The following is a 22299-nucleotide window of genomic DNA, read 5'->3' on the forward strand; positions in this document are numbered from 1 at the left end:
ACTGGTTGTAATGAATTTTTACTTTTCGTGGGTCTGATGACGGTCCAATCATATCTTAATTCTCCATTAGGGGCTTTAATGAGTCGTTTATCATTTACAGTCTGATCAGGGGTGGTCGGTCAGAATGATTGGCCTGAAGGTTGGCTCGGCCGGTCGGCTACTAATTGGACTGACGACGCACTCAGACAGTAGGCTCGGAAGGAGACCATACGACACCCTGGATACCGTACGATACATTTAAGTAACAAAACTCCTTAGGATTTATTTATATTCAAAGGAAGTATTTGAAGTTTAGAAAAGTTTATTCATCTCCCGTATTTAAACAGCTAAGGGTGATGTAGATGTAAAATTGAAACAAATTTCCACTCCAAAAGAAAAAAATGGATTGAAGTGCAAATTGTTTAAGTATCTACCCACTCGAGATTTGATCTTTTCAAGCAAGAAAAATGCAGAATAAAATATAACAATAATAATTACTGATTACAAAATCAATGATCTAAAATTATAATAGCGTTTAATATTAATTATCATCATTGCAGTTGATTTTGTAATTAATTATTACTATGCTAAAGCTAATTGTCTCACTTTGAGGAAACCAATCCTTACTTTGTCATTCAATGAAATTAGCCATGCTAAACAATAGGATTCTTCATAATCATACACTTTTAACGGTTATTAATCAATAGAATTATGCAAACTTTCAACCACTGATTTAGTTGTGCAACTCTTTCAAAGGATTAGACAATGGACATTAACTTTTATAGAAGTTAATTAGTAAAACACATTTGTAGGGGTGGAACTTAGTAAAACAGATTACACAGTTTTAATACTTTACAGTTCTGATACTTTACGCCTATTCTAAGGCTTTTTCGAACTTATCTCACCAAACTCTTGGCTTACTTTATATTAGCAATATTTTTGTTAACCTTTTTGTAAAGGTGTTGCCTTTGCTAGCTTTGTTTCACTATTTTAGGCTAGGCTAACTATTCTTAAACTGTGCACGTAGTTGGGCTAATTCAGTATTGCAGGCATCTGGCATTTGAAAATTAGACAAAGAACAATGAATAAGATGTTTTCTGTTACGAATCTAAATCCCCTCTCATCGTTATGATTTCTGATCTTTTACTGTCCTGGAAACTACAAAGGAAAATTAGTATATCAAAGGCATGGCCTTTGAGTTGGAATGCCATGAAAGACGCATTACTAATGAACTGTAATGGAGCTCATTTGTGCTTCACAAAACTATCCTAAGCCTCAAGGTTCATAACATGTTGACGTATTGAAGTTGAGTCTCTGGTATCAAAATGAAATCAACGAACGCTGGTGCTGTTAGAAACTTCCCCAGTTCATAAATTTCTTAATCTCATCATACAACACTAAGATAGCAGCTGCTCCTGTGCTCCTAAACATATTAGAAACTGCACCACGGTAAAATGAAGCCAGCCCTTCAGTCCTGTACATCTTCCTCCAGCAGTCAAGGGTGCTGTCATACATTGGCTGTTCCATGCCAGATTGCATCATCATCCTCCTACGAACCGTGTCTAACGGATAAGATATCAATCCGGCAGAGGTTGTGACTGCCTGAGCTACTACCCAACGCTTCCACAACGCCAACTCAGGTTTTGATTTTTCAGACAATATCTCTTTCATGGTATCAAAACCTCCAAAATATATGCCCCTGTGTACCACCATCCCTTGAAGAGATGCAGGAAGGCCCCTGTAGATTCCGCGAATGCCATTCTTGTGGAATATGGTAGCCAAGAAATGGAAAATACCTCGAAATTGGCGCACTTCAGTACTTCCAATGTCTGCAGCAAGGCGCGTGTGTGCTATGTCAAGGGGGTAAACCAGTACAAGTGTTGTGCAACCGGCTGCAGCACCAGCCACGAAATTTGCAGTGGCACCTGTCAAAAGTTTATTATCACTAGAGTTTCCACCCCTTAAAATGCTTTTGTAAAGATCCTGTGGAACACAATGAGTGATCTATCAATATCAAGACTCGGCATTTACTATAACATTATATATTAAGCTTCAAATATAGTTTTTCATCAGTTGTATTGTACGAGTGAATAATGACAGGCAGAACAGAAAAAATAAATACATGTTCTAGTATTCCAACATGGAAATAAAACTTTCTTTATTGTTGGGTGTTATTTCATGAAACGCAGATGGTAGAGTTGTTCTGCCGTCATTCTCTGTTTAGCAATTTGTATGAACCATTCAAAATTTGATTTTTGTTAAAGGGCATAAAGGATCCCCAGGGGAAAGGGAGAAAATAGCAAAGCTAACAAAGATACACTTCCAAGATTATTACTTCTTTGGAAAATTAAGTACTAATTACTAACCTTGATTCTAGAGTGTAATAGCTGGGTTGGTATTTCTAGCACTTAATTGCACTTCACGTATTCATCTCAACCCTAGTTTAGGACACCAAAAACACAATTGTAAAGTCCACATTTTTATTCACACGTCAATAATCAGACTGCTCATCTTCTAGACAAGCACAAGACATCTGTTACACATTCACATCATGTAAGTCACATCCTTACTAATGCATTACCTGAAACAAGAATTTATTCTTAAACCTTCTTTACTATATTTGCTATAGAAATACTGTTGCCATTTGAAATCTCTATAACTGCATTAATTAGGAAGCTACATCAGGGTCTTCAACAAGAGCAGCAACTTGAAAGTGCATCCGGATAGAATTTTTTAGAAAAATTCTAAAATTTCTTCAGACAGAAATATATTCTTTAGCCTCATTGAACAGACCCCTTTCTTCTTTTGGACATGACCAACGTATAAGTAGTGGGGTCTGCCTAACTCAGACGTAGTACAGTAAGAATGGTTGATACCATTCTCCAATCAAAATTGTCATTTCTTCTCAATAATTGCAGCTGGGTTTAGTTACCAAGATGAAGGCATTGTTTTTGAGATTAAATGACAATTTCAATTGTTAGGCTTTTGCAAGGATTGGATTTTGGAGAAAAACTGAACCATACTCATTTTAATAAAGTCAATTGGTTTAAGTCAAACTGTTTCTGTATGATATATTACGTTTTATGTTAATTAGAGAAACATAGTAATCATGTTAATTATGTTATTTTTACATATTCATTTGTATTTGGGCTTAGCTTACATTCTCATTATTATAAATATATTACCCTATGTGTATTTTCTACACAAGGGAGATTAATCCTATACCTAATTTTACTATATTCAATATGGTATCAGAACCATGATTTAGAACATATCCTGCGAAATTTGTTATTTGTTGGGCATATTGTTCCACCCACTATTGGATCACCCATTAATGTCTTGTACTAAGTACGATATGTATATACTTGGACGTGAGAAGGATGTGTTAGAAGTCTCACATCGACTAAAGATAAAGATAATTTAGGGTATATAAGTGGGTGTTAATCTCACTTACAAGCTGGTTTGGGGGGTTGAGTTAGGCGTAAGTCCACATTTTAACATGGCACCATAGCCTAAAGCTTTTGATAATCACTATTTGAATTTTGAATTCATTGAGAGAGGATTCTCTTGGTTTTTGTCATAGAACACTACTTCTTATCAAAGATTCAGATTTTTGTCGTGAATTAATATGCTAGATTGTGACGTCTCCATCTCTGTCTTATTTTCAAGTTCTTTTATGATTTTCTTTGTTTATGTTACGAGAGAAATCAAATTCAGAAACGATCGTACTTTTTCTTAGATAGATCATATCATCTTGACAATGATCAACTGCGTTGAAGTCGCCTCCTTCTCTTCTTTCAGAATTTGTGCTTGTTGCCTTGAAAGGAGAACCTTGTTTTTTTAGGGATTTTTCTCTCTCCATGGCTTCTCTCGCTGCCTCTTCTGATAGCACAAGCCAATTTGCTCTTTTCAATGACTTTCTCAAATGATCATCAAAACTCTAGTTCCACTGCTTTTGTTGCACACACAGGTATATCTTTTGTTGACCTAATCCAACCTTCTTCTCTTGGACCTTGGATTATTTACTCAAGTGCCACAAATCACATTACTGGTAACAAATATTTGATTTCTTCTTTATCTATTCAACACACGTATGTTGAATTTCTTAAAGAATGAAACCAAACCAATCCAAATCATTTTATAAAAACAGTTCAGTTCAGTTTTCTTTACGCCCCTAGGAACTGTATTTAAGTTTTACCTGATTTTCTTTTACATAATCATTTCACTAAATAAAATAATGGAATCAAATTCCTAAATGAGTTGTTGAGCTTCAAATCGCCTATTATCTCATCTCAAATTGATTTGAAACGTTCCATTAAGTTTGCGCAGACAAAGTAATATAAAGTATAAGCCAATTATCAAGAAATAATTCTGGAGAAGAACAGAAAATCCTAACAATCAAAGAATCAAACTTCAAACCAAATAAACAATCAATGAACCTGTGCATCACAAGTTCAGATAAAAAAGGATCAAAAGTCCCGATTATTGAGTGTCTATATCAAATTCCTATTGAAGAATGGGCCAATTATTTTATTGATAAGTGTTGAATATAGTGAAAAACTATGTATGAATTAATTTTCTGTGCTAAATTAGTATTTTTATAACATGTTATTATTTTAAAAATTTTAAATATTTATACATACAAGTATATACACACCGTGCATTTGTGAAAGACGTTTTACTCCCACCAAAAAGACTGAAGAACAGTTTCTAATAAACACAAAAAATAAAAGACAAAATCCTCAACAAATTTCTGGCAGTAAGCAATTTGTAGCTCAAATTCAATGCTAAAAATGCAGAAAGTTGAAATCATACAAACTAAAAAACATCAATTACAACATCATGCAATTCAAGAAAAAAGCCAAACAAAGGTCCAGTAAAATCTATTAAGGTACAAAGAAATAGATGTTTTCATTAAAACTGTACCGTGGACAATCCTTGATAATATTCAAAAGGCAGGGAGGTGGGAAAAGGTACATCTTAAAGAAAAAACAATATAGTGCAACGAAAATAAGGTGCAGCACATTATAAGACTGCATTCTACTTCTTATTCTCTCTTTAAGGGTAAGGTCAGACTACTGCATAGAGATAGGAATGAATTACAGCATAAACAATCTGCCTTGATATTGCTGTAGAAAGAAAAAGAGAAAGGAATTACGACAACATAACTGAAGAAAAGAAAGTCCCCTACTCATATTTGTGAGTGAAGAATGTGCACACCAGCACTTTTTCTTGAGTCATTACTAAACATTTGTAAAATTTCGTAGTCTACAAGGGGCACATTGTGCAGCCTGGAAAATGCATCTAAAAAATGTTTGGAGTAATAAAAAGCAAGGCGGGTATATGGAGGAATGAAGTAACAAAAAGAAAGAAAATGTTGAAGTGAGAAACAGTTAACTTGATGAAAGAGATAAATCTGTTAACTATACAGGAAAACAAAAACTATAATATGGTGAGGGACAAAGAATGGGTTATCTTAAATCAACAAAAGTGGTCACTGAAGCACAACATTGGAAGTAAATTATTATTCTTATTTATTCCCAAGGACAATGGCGGTAAATTACAATTTTAAAAGCAACACAGCTTAGCATTGCTCTATACGATTTTGACATTGCTTTGCATAAAATGTAATGTTAAAATAGGGAAAAGTTGGAATGAAAAACCCTAAAATACATGGACAGAACAACTACATATATAGCACAACAATTTAAAGGATCTCACTAACAAACTTGTTTCCATGAATTCAAAATTTTTAGGAAACCAATTTGATTCAGTCATCATTATACAATAACTGTTGACAATTGAAAAACTAGGTGACTAATTAATACAAACAGTATGCCTAGCCAACAGTTTTGCATATAGCCTCCACCCATTTTTTCTCGAGATAACCAAACCCAAAAGGACCCAAATAACAATGGACGGATTCAACTCTCTTTGTCCTTCTTCTCGAGTCATGATAGTATCTTATCTTATTAACTGAATAAGACATGAGCACATGACATTTTCCATTCAACATATCAGGTTATTTGTGAATCAATATTGTTGGAGCTAGCATACAAGACCGTACAGACTTTATACCACATGAAAGGGTGGGAGGAAAGACTATGATAAGAATCTAAGGAGAACTTGACCACAAACTCTTGCCGTGTGGTTGAAGAGCTAAAACCAGATAAACCCCACCTAGAATCTCATGCTGCCAATACAATTATGTAACCCTCAAGTCCTTAGAATTGGATCCTAACTTCCCACCATGTTCCTATTGTATTTTCTGATATTTCATACTATAGCAACACATTGTCTCACTTGGTCCTGAATCAAGTTGATCAGGCCAAATTCTATAATACAACAATTATTTTCATTTCCTTTTGTTGATTTTATTGCTGGTACCTACCCATAATATAATAAAGAAAGAAGGTAAAGTAATAGGATAACTGTAATTTTTCTTTGATTAATACACCAAATTATTCCATGAATGTACAAGAATCAATCAGTATAATCTCCGAAACAATAAAATGTTATTTTAGCCCTTGAGCCAATCTTTTGTCAGTTGACCAATAAAAATAATATTTTTGTAGTTAAAAATTGATGGGTTCTAGTAATTCTGAGACTAATTTGGTGCGTTTTCAGAATCTCAGGTGGTATTTAATTGCAAATGCTCACAGGGACAAATTGACACAAAAGCAGACGCATCATAATAGCACAGGATAAACTAAAAATATAGCTGCTAGCAATACCTCCAGACTTAACGTTATCAGTTCAACCCTCAAACAGAAGTGACACAAATAAGTAACTAGCGGACGCAACTAATGGAGGAATCTGATTCTTTCTGATGCATAACGAGAGAGGAAAAACAAAAAGAAAACAGTTAGAAAATGGAAATGAAGAGGAAGCCTAACCTTGAGAGAGAAATTGAGGGCCACAGAAGGATAGTAACGAATAACACTGCTGCCATTACCTCGCCACAAAGAGAGAATGCCTTCTTCCCTGACCGTACGGGCTATGCAATCAAACATTCCCTTGAATCTGCGACGCCCACTCGCCACAATGGCCAAATTGCTCTCCTGAGTCTGTAGCAACAGCTTCGACCTCTCAATTGGGGCAACAATCGTGTGCACCACACCGCCCATCAACGCCCCAGCCACCAGATCGCGCTGGAAATTCTTCACACCACAATTGAACACCTCATCTTGCCGAAGTTTCAATCTTTTCCCCTCTGAGTCATCGTCCTCTGCGCTCATCCTTCGATTCCCTGCCACCGCCTCTGCAAGTCACTAACTTTGCTCAAAAGGGAACACACCCATCAATATCATTTGCTTTTTTCTCACAGAAAACCCAATCCGGAGCAATTTATATCACTCTGGAACCGAGCTTAACCCTTTGCGGAATTGGGTCAATTTTTTGGCAGTGAGAGAGAAAGCAGAGTAAAAATGCGGAAAGATGAAAAAGAGTTGATTTGTAGAGATGGTAGTCGCGTGGCTTGATGAAGGAACAAATTCGTTTGTTATTCCATTTTGACTTTCCTGTCAGGCCTGTCATCGAGAAGACCCCTCCCAACGCAACAGATAGTTTTCTTACCTCTCTCCATATATTTCTCCACGTGTAGTTTCAATCTCCAGACGCTAACACTACAAATCCGACAAACAATATTGCTTTTTCAGATAAAATCAATTATCTGAATAATAATTATTATTATTAATATTATTATTATTATATTGATTGAAGATACCTCAAAGAAATAAAAATTTAACTCTTATAAGAAATTATTTTTATGTAATTTTGTTCTTCAGTTAATAAAATGAACTGGTAAAAAAAGTTTTAAGAGAATACATGCTGACGAAATGCTTGTAGGAGCAAGCGAACAACTTTAGAATAGTTGTCGCTTATTTTTCGTTGTAGCAATCAAATTGGCTTTTTCTTTTGGAACTTTACTATTTTTAGAAACTTTGATCTTTTCCAAAATTATGCACAATCTTTTTTTTTTCTCTAAGGAATTAGAATATTTGTGTAATAGTTTTCTTTTATAGATAGTTTTTTTTTTACGTTTAAATATTTATAGGTGGTAGAAGTTGGTATCATGTTTCTTAGATGTGGGTTTATCTGGGGTTTTACTTGTATGAGAAATGCATATAAGAGAAAGATTTAGATATTTGAATGAAGTTTTGCTTCGACTTTTGAGTGTTAATGATAATCAAACAGTAAAAATATGCTATTTACTTATGTTGTGAGGATTGAAAAGAAAATAGTAGTAAGTTTGAGTATAAATTTTGTATCGAGTAAATAAGAAAATAGTATTAAATAATATATATATATATATATATATATATATATATATATATATATATATATATATATATATATATATAAACTCATAAATTCATGGGTCAAATTTTAAATATTGAATATAGGGTTAATATATTATTGGAAATTCATTTCATATTTTATTATTACTAAATATCTTGAAAAGTCTAGATTTATCATGTTGAATTAAAATATTTTCAAGCTTTCCACATTAATATATGTCTCTTTCTATCACTTATCATGTCTCACCAACCCTTTCATTTTATTGTAGGGATCTAAACTTTTATGAAAGCATCAAGTGATCGACCAATGCTTCTTCTCAGTATGTTGAATTTAATGGTGGGTGAGGGGAATTATTCCTAAGAAAAAGATTATCAGAATGATAATAAATGAAATAATAAAAAGTAAGAAACGTCTTCCCATGTCGAAAAAAATATAATAATAGTAAAGTTATATCTTTTAAATGAATCGATGATGAGAAAAAATATATAATAAAATCATGTATTAAGTATAACGGAGTGAAAAAAAAAGATAAATAAATAGTTTAAAGAAGAAAAAATAATAAATGTAAAATGTAAAAAAAATATAGAACAACATTTAAAAAAGGTTCTTTGAAGTAGTTTTCTTTTTTAAAAATACTAGAAACTACTAAAAGAAATGTGCTTACTATCGAACAAAATTTGTAGGATTAAATATTCTTTTCATTCATCCAAAATGAACCTATATTGAAATATGTATTAAAAGTTTTGAAAGATATAATTACATAATATTTAATAAAATTTTAATTAAGTTTTAATTTACTTATAAATGATAGTATTTTTTAACTAAATTTTAATTAGAACTTATTAGACTGATAATTTAAAGTTTATATTTTTTGATTTAATTTATATTACTTTATTTTGTTATTAATTGTAGTGATGTAGTTGTTATTTTGCATTTTATGATTCTATATGTATAGAAAATAAAAATAAAATGATTTTATTTTTAATATTTCATAAATTTAATATTTTTAATTAAATATTTGTTAAAAGAACTTGCACTATTGAATATCCAAAGTTTTTTTTTCAGTTTTTCTTGTTTGAATTTGTCATAAAGTAAAATGAAGTCCGGTGACTTTTTAATTTTGCAATCTTAAACATAAAATTAAAATTTTTTAATAACAATAAAAATTAATATTTAGAACTTTGAATATTTTATAAAAAAAATGACACTGTTTTATTCTTTAAATTAAATGCTAAAACAAAAAATTAAATCAATCATGATTCATGAGTCTATTACTCGATTCTCATTATTTTCCTTTATTTTTCTTTTAATTGTATAAACCAACTATGATCATTCCTCAAGAAAATCTTGTTATATTCGTCGAGGGAGACGTCCTTCATGATAATTTCTTGAACATTTGCATCTTTCTTGATCTCTTTTCTTTCACTATATAACTCAAATTATTATAAGTAAATTTTAGATAATTATTTTACATTTAATTGTTCAAGGTGCTGTTTAACAAAGACAGAAGCTTCAAATGTTATAATTAATATCTAATATAATATTTTTTAATTCAATATAAATCGATTATCTTAATATATATATATATTGAGCATTATTCATACTAATAAATATTAATAAATCATTGGTATAAAATGAAAGAATTTATTTGTATCGATTCACATTTTAATCTATTTTTTATTTCATATTACTAAAGTTTAATACTTTTCTAAAGTAAAAATATCTGATTAAAAATGTGTTTAATAAGCAATTATCACTAGTAAAAAAATTGCTTTTTAACTCGCGGTATAGGCATCGGTTAAGGAAAAACTGAAGTCTATCAAAACGCGGTGGCATTTTTGTAGTTTAGGTGAACTTATACGCCTCAATTCAAGAGAACCCGAAACATATAAGCAATATTACCTCGGTTCATAGCAAAACCGATGCCTAAAAGTTGCCTGACACATCTGAATTTTGAAATTTGCAGAGAGCCTATGGTTTCGGTTCATTAAGAACCGGTGCAAATCTACGTTTATGCCTCGGTTTAGGCGAAAACCGAGGCGTATAGCTATTTCATTTTTTTTTTATTTTTTATTTAGGGCTATATGCCTCGGTGGAGAGTGAACCGGTGCCAAAACAATTACCCTAGATGTTTTATTTCTCATTACGTTTCACTTTCCCTCATTCCCTCCCTCCTCTCCTGCAACCCCTCCCATTCTCAAGTCCCCTCTCCCTCAACTCCATCATTCTCTCACCAGACCAGATGGCTTATCCCTCTGCATCCCCAGGACGGTGCGGCGACGGTGCAGCGAGGCGAGACGAGACGAGATTTGACGAGACGAGGCGAGCCGAGACGGTGCAGCGACGGTCCAGCAACGGTGCGACGAGGACAGATCTCGCGACGGTGCAGCAAGGACAGATCTCGCGACGGCGCGACGAGGCGAGAGAGATCGCGATGGCGCGGCGAGGTGAGGGAGCTCGCGACGGTGCGGCGAGAGCCCGCGACGGTGCGGCGGGAACCCACGACGGTGCGGCGAGACAGCCCGCGACGGTGGCTGCAATGGCAGAAACCCTTTTCTGCGTTTTTTGGTTTTGATTTTTGGTTTTTGGTTCTGTTTCTTTGCAGGTGGATGGTTCAATGGATGTCTGATTTTTTGTTTTTGGTTTGGATCTCCCGTCTGCTCTCTCTGCTTCCTATTCCCCCTTCTTAGACATCTAATTTTGGTTTGGATCTTTGTTTGTCAAAGTAATTTTGTCCAAAGACATGGATGAAAAAAATTGCAGAAAAGAGAAAGAAGTTTAACCACCAAGAGAATAAACAAACGTAAGAACACTGATCTCGGTTGAAAATAAAAAAATTAAAAAACTCTACTGCCTCGGCTGTGTGTGAACCGAGTCAGAATCTGAATCTTTTTGATTCGGTTCAGGACCGAGTCAAAAAATCCATTCTTTTTACCTCGACTGAATATGCACCGGTCGTAGAACCAGTGCCTATAAGCGAAAATAACCGAGGCGGTATACCTTAATTGCACTAGTATATTACCAAGTTAATCGATAAGTTAGTATCTAATACTCACTACTTGGTGGAAAATACTATACTAAATATCATAGTTTAGAAGATGTATAATCAATAATTTAATACTAAAAAAAACTGCATTACCTAGCATAATTTATTAGTAATAATATAACAAAAGTTTTTGTGACTAAAATATTGTGGATAAATTTTATTATTGATCACAAAGTCTAAAATTTCTTCATAATTATTAAAAAATTATGATTGTTGATAATTATCAATTAATTGTTAGTATCGTTCATATTCATGAATTTACAAGTAGATATCATGATTTTTTTTTTCTTTTTTTCTTTCTTTTATCCTCGTTCTATTTTATCATTTTCTTTCTTTTTTTCTTCACCTTCCTCATTCTTCTAAAATTTTGCATGTACCATTGATACATTATTGTTAAAGTTATCAAATGAATACTACTTTTCAAAACATATTCAGTATTATAAGTTAATAGTTAACAAACTAGACAGGGTTAAAGTAATCTTGAGTCATTTCCTAACGAATACGGAATTGTTTTTCAATATTTTATGTTTGAAAAATGTTTGAGTTTAATTGGAGAACAAATGAGAAACTTAGAAACAATTATAATGAAATAGGATAATTTCATTATTTTTTCAAGATAGATGCATAATCGATTATTCACATATTATTGCTTAATTGATTATAGTTTGGGTTTAAAATTAATTAAAATACATTCATGAGGACGATATTACAATTAATCAAAGTAGATTCTGAATCAAAAACAAGATGTTTCTATATTATTCACAATGAATTCAACAAATACATTCTCAATCTAATCCTATATTGTATTTAATCATGCATATTCCTAAATCTCCTGATCAAATTAAAAGATGCATATTTCTAAATTTCCTAATCAAATTAAAAAATAATTAATTAAAGTAAATTCTTAATTAATTATTGTTGAAATTCTTACCACAAGTTAAAGTACATTATCAATTAATAGAAAAAATCCGTTTAATCATACGAAAGTTTCTAAATCCAATCAAAATACATTCTCAATCAAACATAGAAACACACTCATTCATTCGCTCATACTCCTCCTCTTATTCATTCTCTTCTCACTTTTTTTTCTTCTATTTTTCTTCTTACTCATTTTACTTAATATATTAAAAAATCTTATTAAACTTGATAAAAATTTGTTATTCATTTTGTTGATAAAAAATTCATCAATAATAAGAATTACAAATTATCAACAAAATTTATCATCAAATACATTATTCATGATTTTTGTCGATAGTCTAAATTCTAATTTACCAAAAAAAATTATTAACAAATTTTACCAATAAATTAATTATCAATAAAAAATATTTGTTAATAATTTGAATTCTGAAATCCGTCAATTTGTTAATAATTTTAAATTTATCAACGACTTTATTTTTATAAATAAAAATTCATCAATAATTAAAATATTCTTATATTCTAAACCTTATATTATCTAACAAATATTTTTTCTCATATAAAAAATTTAGAACATTTACTTTGATGTAAGTTTTTTTTATTGAATACAGATATGATTAATCCATAAAAATATAAATAATATCAAATCTATTAAATGAATTTTATAACGATGAGTTAAGCTTAATTTAATTTAAAGTGATAAGGGAAGACAAACCTCATTAAAAATCGATGATATATTTAAACTTTTAACACATCGGACATCAAATTTAATACCCAACAATTAGGTCATGATGGGTGAGTAGAATATTTGATACTTTGCTGTTAAAAAAAAAATTAACACAGCTGCATCTGGCTTAATTTGTCTGCGGTTGAAACACAGGTTTAATCATATTCTTAAACAAAATAACACTAGCCAGCCAAATATCCCTAAATTCTAGCGAAAGACCTGAGAAACTAGTTTCTTTGATGGTAAGGTAGGTAGACGTTGAATAATTAATGCAGCTGAACAATGCTTTCAATCATTTTCTCTCTACGTAGCAACAATTCATTTGCATTGACCATCCACAATACCATTCTCATTCTTTGCTCAAGCTACAGCTATAAAGTCACAATCATCAAAAACGACCACTCTCCTTCCCATTTATATCTGATTTCTCATAACGCTCAAATGATGCGTCTGTCACAAAACTCCATACCACTAAACACGAAGCACCCTTCCCATGAATCTCAGGATCGCTTTTTTCTGTTGTGAAATTTAAATGTATGCCATTTGCTTGTGACTTTGAGAAACCAGATTCGCCTTTTCTTCAAATGGGTTCACGTGGTTGGTTGGTTGGATCAATTTGTGTGATTGACATGTATTTTGTTGGTAGAAAGTTAAGTCATAATCGTATTTATGTCACTAAGTATATGCATGCAACAGGAGCAGACCAAGGAAAACAAAAGTACGAGGGAAAAGGGAACACAGACTGAGAAAAAGAATCGGAAGATATATAAAATGTAACTGCCTTGCCTTGCCGACTATACCAAGAATCCATGGTAACCACGTGCACCTGAATTATGACATTGACACCCCTGTCTATCACTATCACGCACTTCATTTGATGCTGATAAATGAGAAATCTCCCTTACGCAGATGTTGTTTATGAAGAAAAAAGAAAGGGGTTACTCTTGAGGACATAGAAAACCTGTTCTCTCCATCCTTGTTTTTTTGTCTCCCTCATTTTTCTTATATTGTTTAGGATCTCTATCAGATATCAATGTAGCTGGTAGGTCCATGGGATCTAATGCAACATCAGTCTTCACATGTGATTCAGGAAGGAAATGGGGATTTCCATGGCAGAGATAGGTACCCATAGGAAGGGTAGAAAACAGAAAGCTTTTATCCGTACACCAACCATCACCCATTGCCTTCAGATCCACTGCCACAATACTTTGGGATCTCTGCTTTGGCCCCAAGTGAAATTTCAGATGTCATTTTTCTCACACCCCAATAAAGAAGAACAAAAGTCAAAATCATGACACATTATGTACTCTAAAAATAAGAGAATTATATAAAAAAGAGCAATGCAAGAGAAATGAATGTAAAAAATGAAAACTTTGTAAATTTGACCACTCCACTTGATAAAGAAAGTCAGTTTCAAAGTCTCAATCAAACCGCACACGAGTAAAGTTGCGTGGGATGTAGCAATCATCATTAACTAACTAAACCCAGAACACTATTTGTGTTGTGTACTGCTCTCCAAATCTTTGTTTCATTTGTTGCTAATCGGAGGCCAAAAAGGTAAAAGCTGTTTTTAATTATGGGCTAAGTGCACAGTAATGACAGTCTTTAATTTGGTGGGAACTCAGTAATAACGATTCAAAATGGCTGAACAAGTTTTAACAGTGCAGTGGAGAAAGCAATGGGGTGGGGGCACATTTCAGAATTCAGAAAGATAGATGCAGAGCGTTTGGCATCATGTCCTGAACCTTGTATGCCTTCAAACTCCAAAGTCTCAAATCTCAGTCTGCGCTCATATCTTACTCGCTGGGCTTCGTAAAGTCATTTTCCTCGTCTTTCTCTCACATTCTCATTGTTCATGCCAATCAAATTCACTCCTTCACCCTCTCTCTCTCTCTCAGCATGGTTCAGGACAGACATTATCATATTTCGTTTTACACATATAATCTATTATAAATTATTAAGTTCATCTCACTAATTTACTTTATAAAGTGATCATATATAATAAATATGTTAAACACAAGTGAAGCATGCTATTAACGGAGGTTAAAATGTAATACAATATGAAAATCCATATGTTTATTAAGTTAGTATCTGTTTAATATTATATTTAATTGTCATCTGATTAAAAGTTATTAATTTTATTATAAGTATTTACAACTTAAAATAGTTCACAATATTATTTCACATACACCAAAAGTAAAGTCTATGTTTTTTACTATTGTTGAAAGTTCTACAAATTTGGAACATAGAATAAAGAAATCTGCATTTTAATGATTTATCGATAAATGCACAAGCAAAATGCACTGTTCTGGTTTGCTTTATTGCTTTCTTAATTGTTTCCATCGTGTAATGTTCTGATTCACCAAAACCAATGTACAGAATCTCGTTCAATCATGTTCGGCAGATCGGGGATCCATCAAACATAGATCTATTGAAGAAAACCAGCATTGGTCAGATTGGACACATACATTTCAAAACCGACATCATGTAATTTTCAGTTGCATCACTGTAAGAGCTTTGAATCAAATTACATCAACAAATTACAATGACGAATTAAAAACAAAAAGAAAAACTAAATTCAGGACCTTCTGCCCTAAATCTCATATTACAATCTCAAAATTCATTTTCCTCCATACAAATTTCACCTTTAATTCTCACCACATAAATCATAATCAATCCATCCCCCTCAAGGAAATTATCAAAAAAAAGGAAAAAAAAAACGAGAGAGAGAGAAGGAATCCATGATGGGACTGATTATTGAAATCGGTAAGATGTAGATGATAATAACGAATTTTGCAATAATAATAGCAATCGATCAACCAAAAAGACATTATTATTTTTATTTTTATTATTAAAAGGAAAACTTCCAGATCTTGATTCGAAGATCCACCTTACACTCGGAATCCACCACGGAAGCCACTGCCGGAGACTTGCCGGCGGGAACCGTTCCTCTGATTCCGTCGCACGTTACTCGAATTCCCACCTTCTTGCTCTTGAGCCAATCCATCTTCATCTTCACCTTGGTATCCATCTGTATCTCAACGGGGAAACCCTTCTTCATCTTCAGACCCGATCTCAGGTTAGTCAACGAATCAGTGTCCAGATCTTGCGAACCGGACAGCACCGCGCGGAGGCTCGTCTGGTTGTTTTTGTCGGAGGTAAAGGCCGTAACGGACCCGTTCCCGACGGGGACGGAGTTGGAGAAGACCGTAACGGCGAAGGGGTCGTAGAAGAAAATAAGGTGGTTGTTGGGGTTTTTGGCGATGAGAGTGAGGTTGAAGAGCGTGACGAGGTGCGAGGGAGAGTCGGCGGAAGAAGTGAGGTTCATCTTGACAATGCGGAGGTTGGTGACGGAAAATTCGGGACGGTGAGGGCGGTACAGTACGTACAGTGCGGCGCCGACAATGGCGGCGAGGAGCGCCACCGCGAGGACGGTGAGGATGGTCCAGAAGCAGCAGCAGCAGCAGAGGTTGCGGTGGGAGCGCTGACCTCGGCGGTGGTAATGGGATTGCGGTCGGTAAACTTGACGGTTGGGATTGTACAGTTGGGACTTGACGGGAGCGGAATTGCCGTTAGTGGCGGCGGTGCCGTTAATTGCGCCGTTTCCGTTGGGTTTGGAGGACTGGTCCGTCATTTTGATAAAAAAGAAAAGAAAAATGGGAAAAAAGAAAGCGTAGATAAGAGTGAAGAAACGAGAGAGAGGAAGGGAAGTGAGGAAAAGAAGGTTGAGAGAAGAACAAGTTTTGTAGAGGCAAAATAGAAGAGTGAGATGAAGAGATAGGTACCCAGAACCAAAAGTGGATGCTTCCACCTCACCAATTTTGGAATCTTTTTTTAATTATTTATTTATTTATTTATTTATTTTTGCAGTAACTGCTCTTTTTCTTTTCATTTACTTAATTTCAAATTCCAGCCTTGTTCTCTGTCTATTATGTCTAATCCTAATCATAATCACACTTCCTAACCCTTCTCTAACCTCTTGTTAATTTTATATAACTTTAAAACCAAGTCAAGTTTTGTGTGCTGTGCACAGTAATTTTTCTTCTGCTGTGTTCTTATCTCAGTCTGTTGGCCTCCTAACATGTGATTCAGTTGAGTGAACTCTGGGTAACACTGGGTCCACTCCTTTTTCATCTTTTCTTTATAAACAAAACAGGATTCACATTTACTATTTTTTTTTTCATTTAATAACATTAAACAAACCGAAACTACTACGGCGTAAATCGAAGAATTGTTCCTGAAAATATGTTTGTGTTAAAATTTAATGTCTTAAGTTGTTTACTTGAATTAAATTCGGCAAATGTCTCACATAACATGCTAAAGACAAACAAAATTGAAACGCCCGTGTAAAGATAAATACTTGCATTGAATTGACAACTTGATACAGAGAATAACACAGATATCACGATTTTATGGCCATACGTTTTTTTTCCTTCCATGATTTATTTATTTTTCTTGTGTATCAAGCCACACATTAAATACGCTTTAAATATTTCTAATTAATTGAAAAGGTAAATATTAAATTATTTCAAAATTTAACATAATAAATATTAATTTTTTCCTAACTGTATTTAATGCAAAAATGTATTATGATATCTGAACGAGGAACTTCCCTTTTTATAATGCTGTAAATATTCATCACCAGTGTCATGCAATTCTTTAATCATTCCCTTGGTCAAAATGTTAAAGTGGAGTGTAGTAATGAAAGACATTGCAATGCAATAATTTATAAATCATTTTGAGTTGTTATTATTATTATTACTGTTGATTTCTTTTAACCCATTGTGAGAGATGAAAAGATTACACTGAGATCTACTCATTGAATTTGTTTGTGTGTTGATTGACAGTTGACAGTGTAACTATAATAAGTATTAGTTTTGTGATTAATTTGGTTGTTGCACTCGCTTGAGTCCAAAGTCAATAATTACCTTACTTCTCAACCTACTATGTGGTCCATTTCTAGCTTTAATCCTACTTGGGATACATCTTTTCTTTTTTCAACGATTGGTAATATTTAAAGAATAAAACAAACCTTTTAGTAAAAAATTAAAAGTAAGAATGGTTTTGTAGGAAAAGAACGAGACGAATGGCACTTTGCTTCTACCGTCAGGTAGACCGCCGACACTTCCATTTTTATTTCTTTCAATTTTTAAGACCTATATTATTTTTCATAAACATGATCCACAGTTAAAAATGGTTGATATTCTTACATCAACTAAAGATAAAATCAATTTATAATATATAAATGAGTGTAAACTTCACTTTACAAATTAATTTTATGAGTTAAATTAAATTTAAAATTCAAGTCAATTTTGTAATATATAAATAAAAACAAACATTATCTTATAAATCGAAATTTTATAAGATTGACTTAGATTTAAAGTTCACTGCTTAACAATATTAAACAAAAATAAAAAAAAATATACATATAATGTTAATATTTTAAAGTAAAGATAATGTAATAATATTTCATCACGTTAAGATAATGTATGATATTTTAAAGTAAAAATAATGTCATAATATGCCATAAATTTCTTCTAAAAAACCATATATAAGGTTTCTACATTAAGAAATTTATTCTCTTCGTCGTCGGTCACGTCAAAGTTGTTTATAAACTTTCTATGCTTAAATTTTATTAAATAAAAACACTCCAATATCAAATTTCTCGTTCCAAATATTAACTAAATTAAAGATGATAACTTTCACTCCTTTTTTTTTGAATATTATCTCACATTATTTATATAATATAATTCAGCATATGTACTTTTTTTCATATTATTTTTCACTGGACTTCTCACGGATAGAATGATATGTTTAGTGTGACAGAAAAGCTATTTTCAGAAATCTAAAAGTTCACATGGCATGTCAAATTTCAGGAGTTTTTGTTTGTATAACAACTTTTTTTATAAAAACAAATAAATAAATTGAAGTTAAAGGAAAATACTGACTAATATCTTTAAAAAGTTAATTAAGATCTGGTTTTATGAGGAAAAAGGCTCAACTTAATCTTAATTAATTCAAAAAATATTTATTAATTTGTATCGTTAAGATGTACTTTTTTGGAGACTCAAAATGTTATAAAATTTGGAAGTCGGAAGAGTTGCATTAAATGAAATAGAACTATTTAAACTTCTAAATAAATTTTCCAATCACTAGTCCCACCTATCTGAACTTTAATTTTTTTTATCGATTAAAATATATTTTTAATTTCTTTAAAATTAGTTATTAATTTTAGATCATGACATTTTTTTTAATGATTATTGTTATTAAGTATAATTAATATAAACAATAAAATAAAAATATTGATTAAAATAACAAAAATATATTTTAAATTAAGATTACTAACTTTCGTTAACATAGGTGATTCAACTGAATATTTATTATTTGCTATAGAGATAACATAATTATATAGAGTTTTTATTTAATACTTTACCTTTTAACGTTATATTTTATGAAAATAATTGTAATTCATCTACACATTTGTAACATTTATTACATGTCAATTTTGATATTCTTATTTAATTTTTTAAAATTATTTATTTTCTAATATATCATAAATGTTAATTTAATCTCTAAATACTAAAATCGTAACATTTGTTTATATTTTTAGAATTAAAAATTATGAAAGGAATATGAAAATAATAATTTTTTAATTTATACCATTGAATCTTATTTAAAATAGTTGTATTCATAATAATATTAATATATTTTCTTACTAATCATAATATATAATAATATATAATTGCAAAGAAAATAATACATGAAGTAGTATAATTTAAGTAGTGTTTCAGATACGTAGGGTCGATGGACGATTGTTTGATCTGGTTCGCTTTGAATCTCCTGTTCGCTTCTTTCCTCCAATTCACTCCAACCCGATCGAGGGTTGACATGCAGAAAATACTCTAATACTCAAGTTAAATGTGTCTTAAGAAGGTTCAAAATATACTGAATTCTGTAAAAAAAAATGTCTTTCCTCAACATTAAACATTTATTTATAGAGTTGAGAATGATCAAACATATTAATTAACCATTATCATCCATTGAGATGTGGATTAACATTTTTGGAAGGTGTTGAGGGCAGTGGCTGTGGTGGCATTTTTGGAAGGTGTTTCAGTGAAGGACATGACGGGGAATTTGAGGAAGCGGCAGCGGGTGGAAGCAATGTTGGGCTTGGAGGAGGAGACGAGGAAGCAGACAGATAGAACAGTGAGGAGGAGATCCGTAAGGGAGGGGAGGGTCGTTGGTGGCTGAGGGGCGGTGGGAACATCTCAAGAGCGGTGGGGGGCGTTGCGCCGTTTGGGGGTTGAGGTCCATGGTGGGGGAAATGGGTTGGGTTGGTGGAAGGGGAGAAATTCTGGTAGGAGTGATGTCAGAAAAAAAAATTATATGACACTACACCGTGAGCTAGCTCAGCTGGTTTTTAACGGTGTTAGTTTTGAAGGACCAAAAATTAAGGTTTCCTTAAGGAGGAGGACTAAAATGTACCTTACTTTGAAAGAGAGACTAAAAACAAATTCGCTAGATAGTTTAGGGACTAAAAACATATTTAACCCATAATAAAATAATGAAAAGGAGGAAAGACAAGAGACAATCATAATGGTAACGTCATTGACAACACAATGATGAAGGAAGAAGAGAAGGAAAAACTAAGGTTGATAGACATAACAATAACAAGATGTAGATAGACAACCCTAGAGGAAGAGAAGAAAGAAAAACAAAAGTATGAGAGAGAAAAAATATCAAATCATCAATAATTTTTTCAATCTCTCGATAAAATTAATTAACAAATATTTTAGTAATAAATCTTTTTTTATCCTTGATAATTTTGTTTTACCAACAATTTTTTGTGTTTATCAACATATTTGTCTGTTGATAAATCCGGTGTTTCTTGTAATGTGATATACAAGTGATTAAAAACATAATTATGTTATTTATAAAAAAATGTTAAATATTTTACTTAATATGTGTACTTAAAAATTCTAATTTATATCATTGCGTGCTAGATTAATTATAGTTATAGATAGCAATAAGAATTAAAAAAAGCACTGATACATATTAAGGATTTGAAATTAACCATTGGATTAGAAATTAAATTTGAGGGAGTGAAAAAATATAAATGAGAGAAAAGAGAGTAAATGTGATGTTGTGTAGATTAAATGAAACAAAACGGATAGCGAAGAGAAACAAAGAAAAAAATGGTACATAATTTAATTAATTAATAGATAAAGATAATTACTTGTTACATATGTCGCATTACAATTTGAACTATCAATTTAAATTCTTTCCGGATACAAATTTCATTCAGAAAAATTCACTGAAAAAGAGCAAGCGTAAAAACTTAAAATCCTTTTGTCGAACTGGTTTTATGAGATTTTCTTCTCACACATTAGGTGCCTCAAAACTATATTTTCTCGCATTTCGTCCTTTTTATTTTCAAATCAACATAATGTTAAAGTGATTAAAATAAAACAGAAGATATTTGCAAGAACTCAAAGCATAACCAAGTCAATTATTTTATATTAATCTAAAATTGTATAACGATAAAAAAACATTAAATATAAGTTTATTTAATATTTTTCTACAAAATAAGTAAGAACATTTATATAAGAAATAAAAGTATTGTAGTTTAATTCTGAATTTTTGTGACGGTGCTATAATAATATCTGGAGGGCCTAATGCAAAATTTGAAAATGAAATAATTTTTTTTCAAAGATTTATTATACGGATATCAATACTGTTCTAATTATCGAGGTTATCTTGCCACAGAATCAATATCTTCATACCTTACAGGATAATGAGAACAACTCTCATGTCATGATTTAGTATCGGTGCGTCTTATAAGGTCATTTCATGTCCTTCTAAGAACAATTTTGACCTTTTAAATATTATATTACAATTTTCCAATCTTGTAAGAAGATTTGATCTTCCTTTACCATAAGGGAGAAGAGGGTGGGGGCAGAAGAAAACGAAAGATCACCGAACGTAATACAAATAATAATTATTTGTATATGGTTACAAGGCACATGATTATAAATATGTTAGGAGCCATAAAATAAGCAGACACAAAAGTTATTCAAAATGACAAAGCAACAGCATGTGAAGGAAGCATATATTTGCCAGGTAAGCATCTAAAGCACCAACACGTGCCACAAAATTTGCTAATGCGAATTCCCATCATCTTTTGCCACCTGGATTCATCCATAATAAATCCACAAGGCCAACACAGAAGACCGCAATCTTAAATCCGTCACAAGTTCACAGCAGAATTTATCGTGCTTTCTGCATGTTAGTTTTTCTCACATCACAAAAAATAAACACTACGCAGACTAGT

The 22299-nt window shown here is 32.2% G+C and overlaps 2 protein-coding genes across 2 annotated transcripts; both read right to left on the reverse strand.

Annotated features, from left to right (window-relative positions):
• Window positions 1-1277: 1277 nt before the first annotated feature.
• On the reverse strand, window positions 1278-7550 carry LOC108331949 (probable ADP,ATP carrier protein At5g56450). Its single transcript, XM_017566985.2, has 2 exons — window positions 6876-7550; window positions 1278-1962 (listed from the first exon to the last, which is right to left on the reverse strand). The coding sequence occupies exons 1-2, from the start codon at window positions 7215-7217 to the stop codon at window positions 1330-1332; spliced, it is 975 nt and encodes a 324-aa protein (XP_017422474.1). The 5' UTR covers window positions 7218-7550; the 3' UTR covers window positions 1278-1329.
• Window positions 7551-15437: 7887 nt separating this feature from the next.
• On the reverse strand, window positions 15438-16733 carry LOC108330864 (NDR1/HIN1-like protein 13). Its single transcript, XM_017565445.2, has one exon. It carries the CDS (start codon window positions 16600-16602, stop codon window positions 15820-15822), a length of 783 nt encoding a protein of 260 aa, XP_017420934.1. The 5' UTR covers window positions 16603-16733; the 3' UTR covers window positions 15438-15819.
• Between the last annotated feature and the right edge of the window lie 5566 nt (window positions 16734-22299).

The sequence above is a fragment of the Vigna angularis genome, chromosome 4, assembly GCF_016808095.1.
Source record: "Vigna angularis cultivar LongXiaoDou No.4 chromosome 4, ASM1680809v1, whole genome shotgun sequence".
Classification (NCBI taxonomy): domain Eukaryota; kingdom Viridiplantae; phylum Streptophyta; class Magnoliopsida; order Fabales; family Fabaceae; genus Vigna; species Vigna angularis.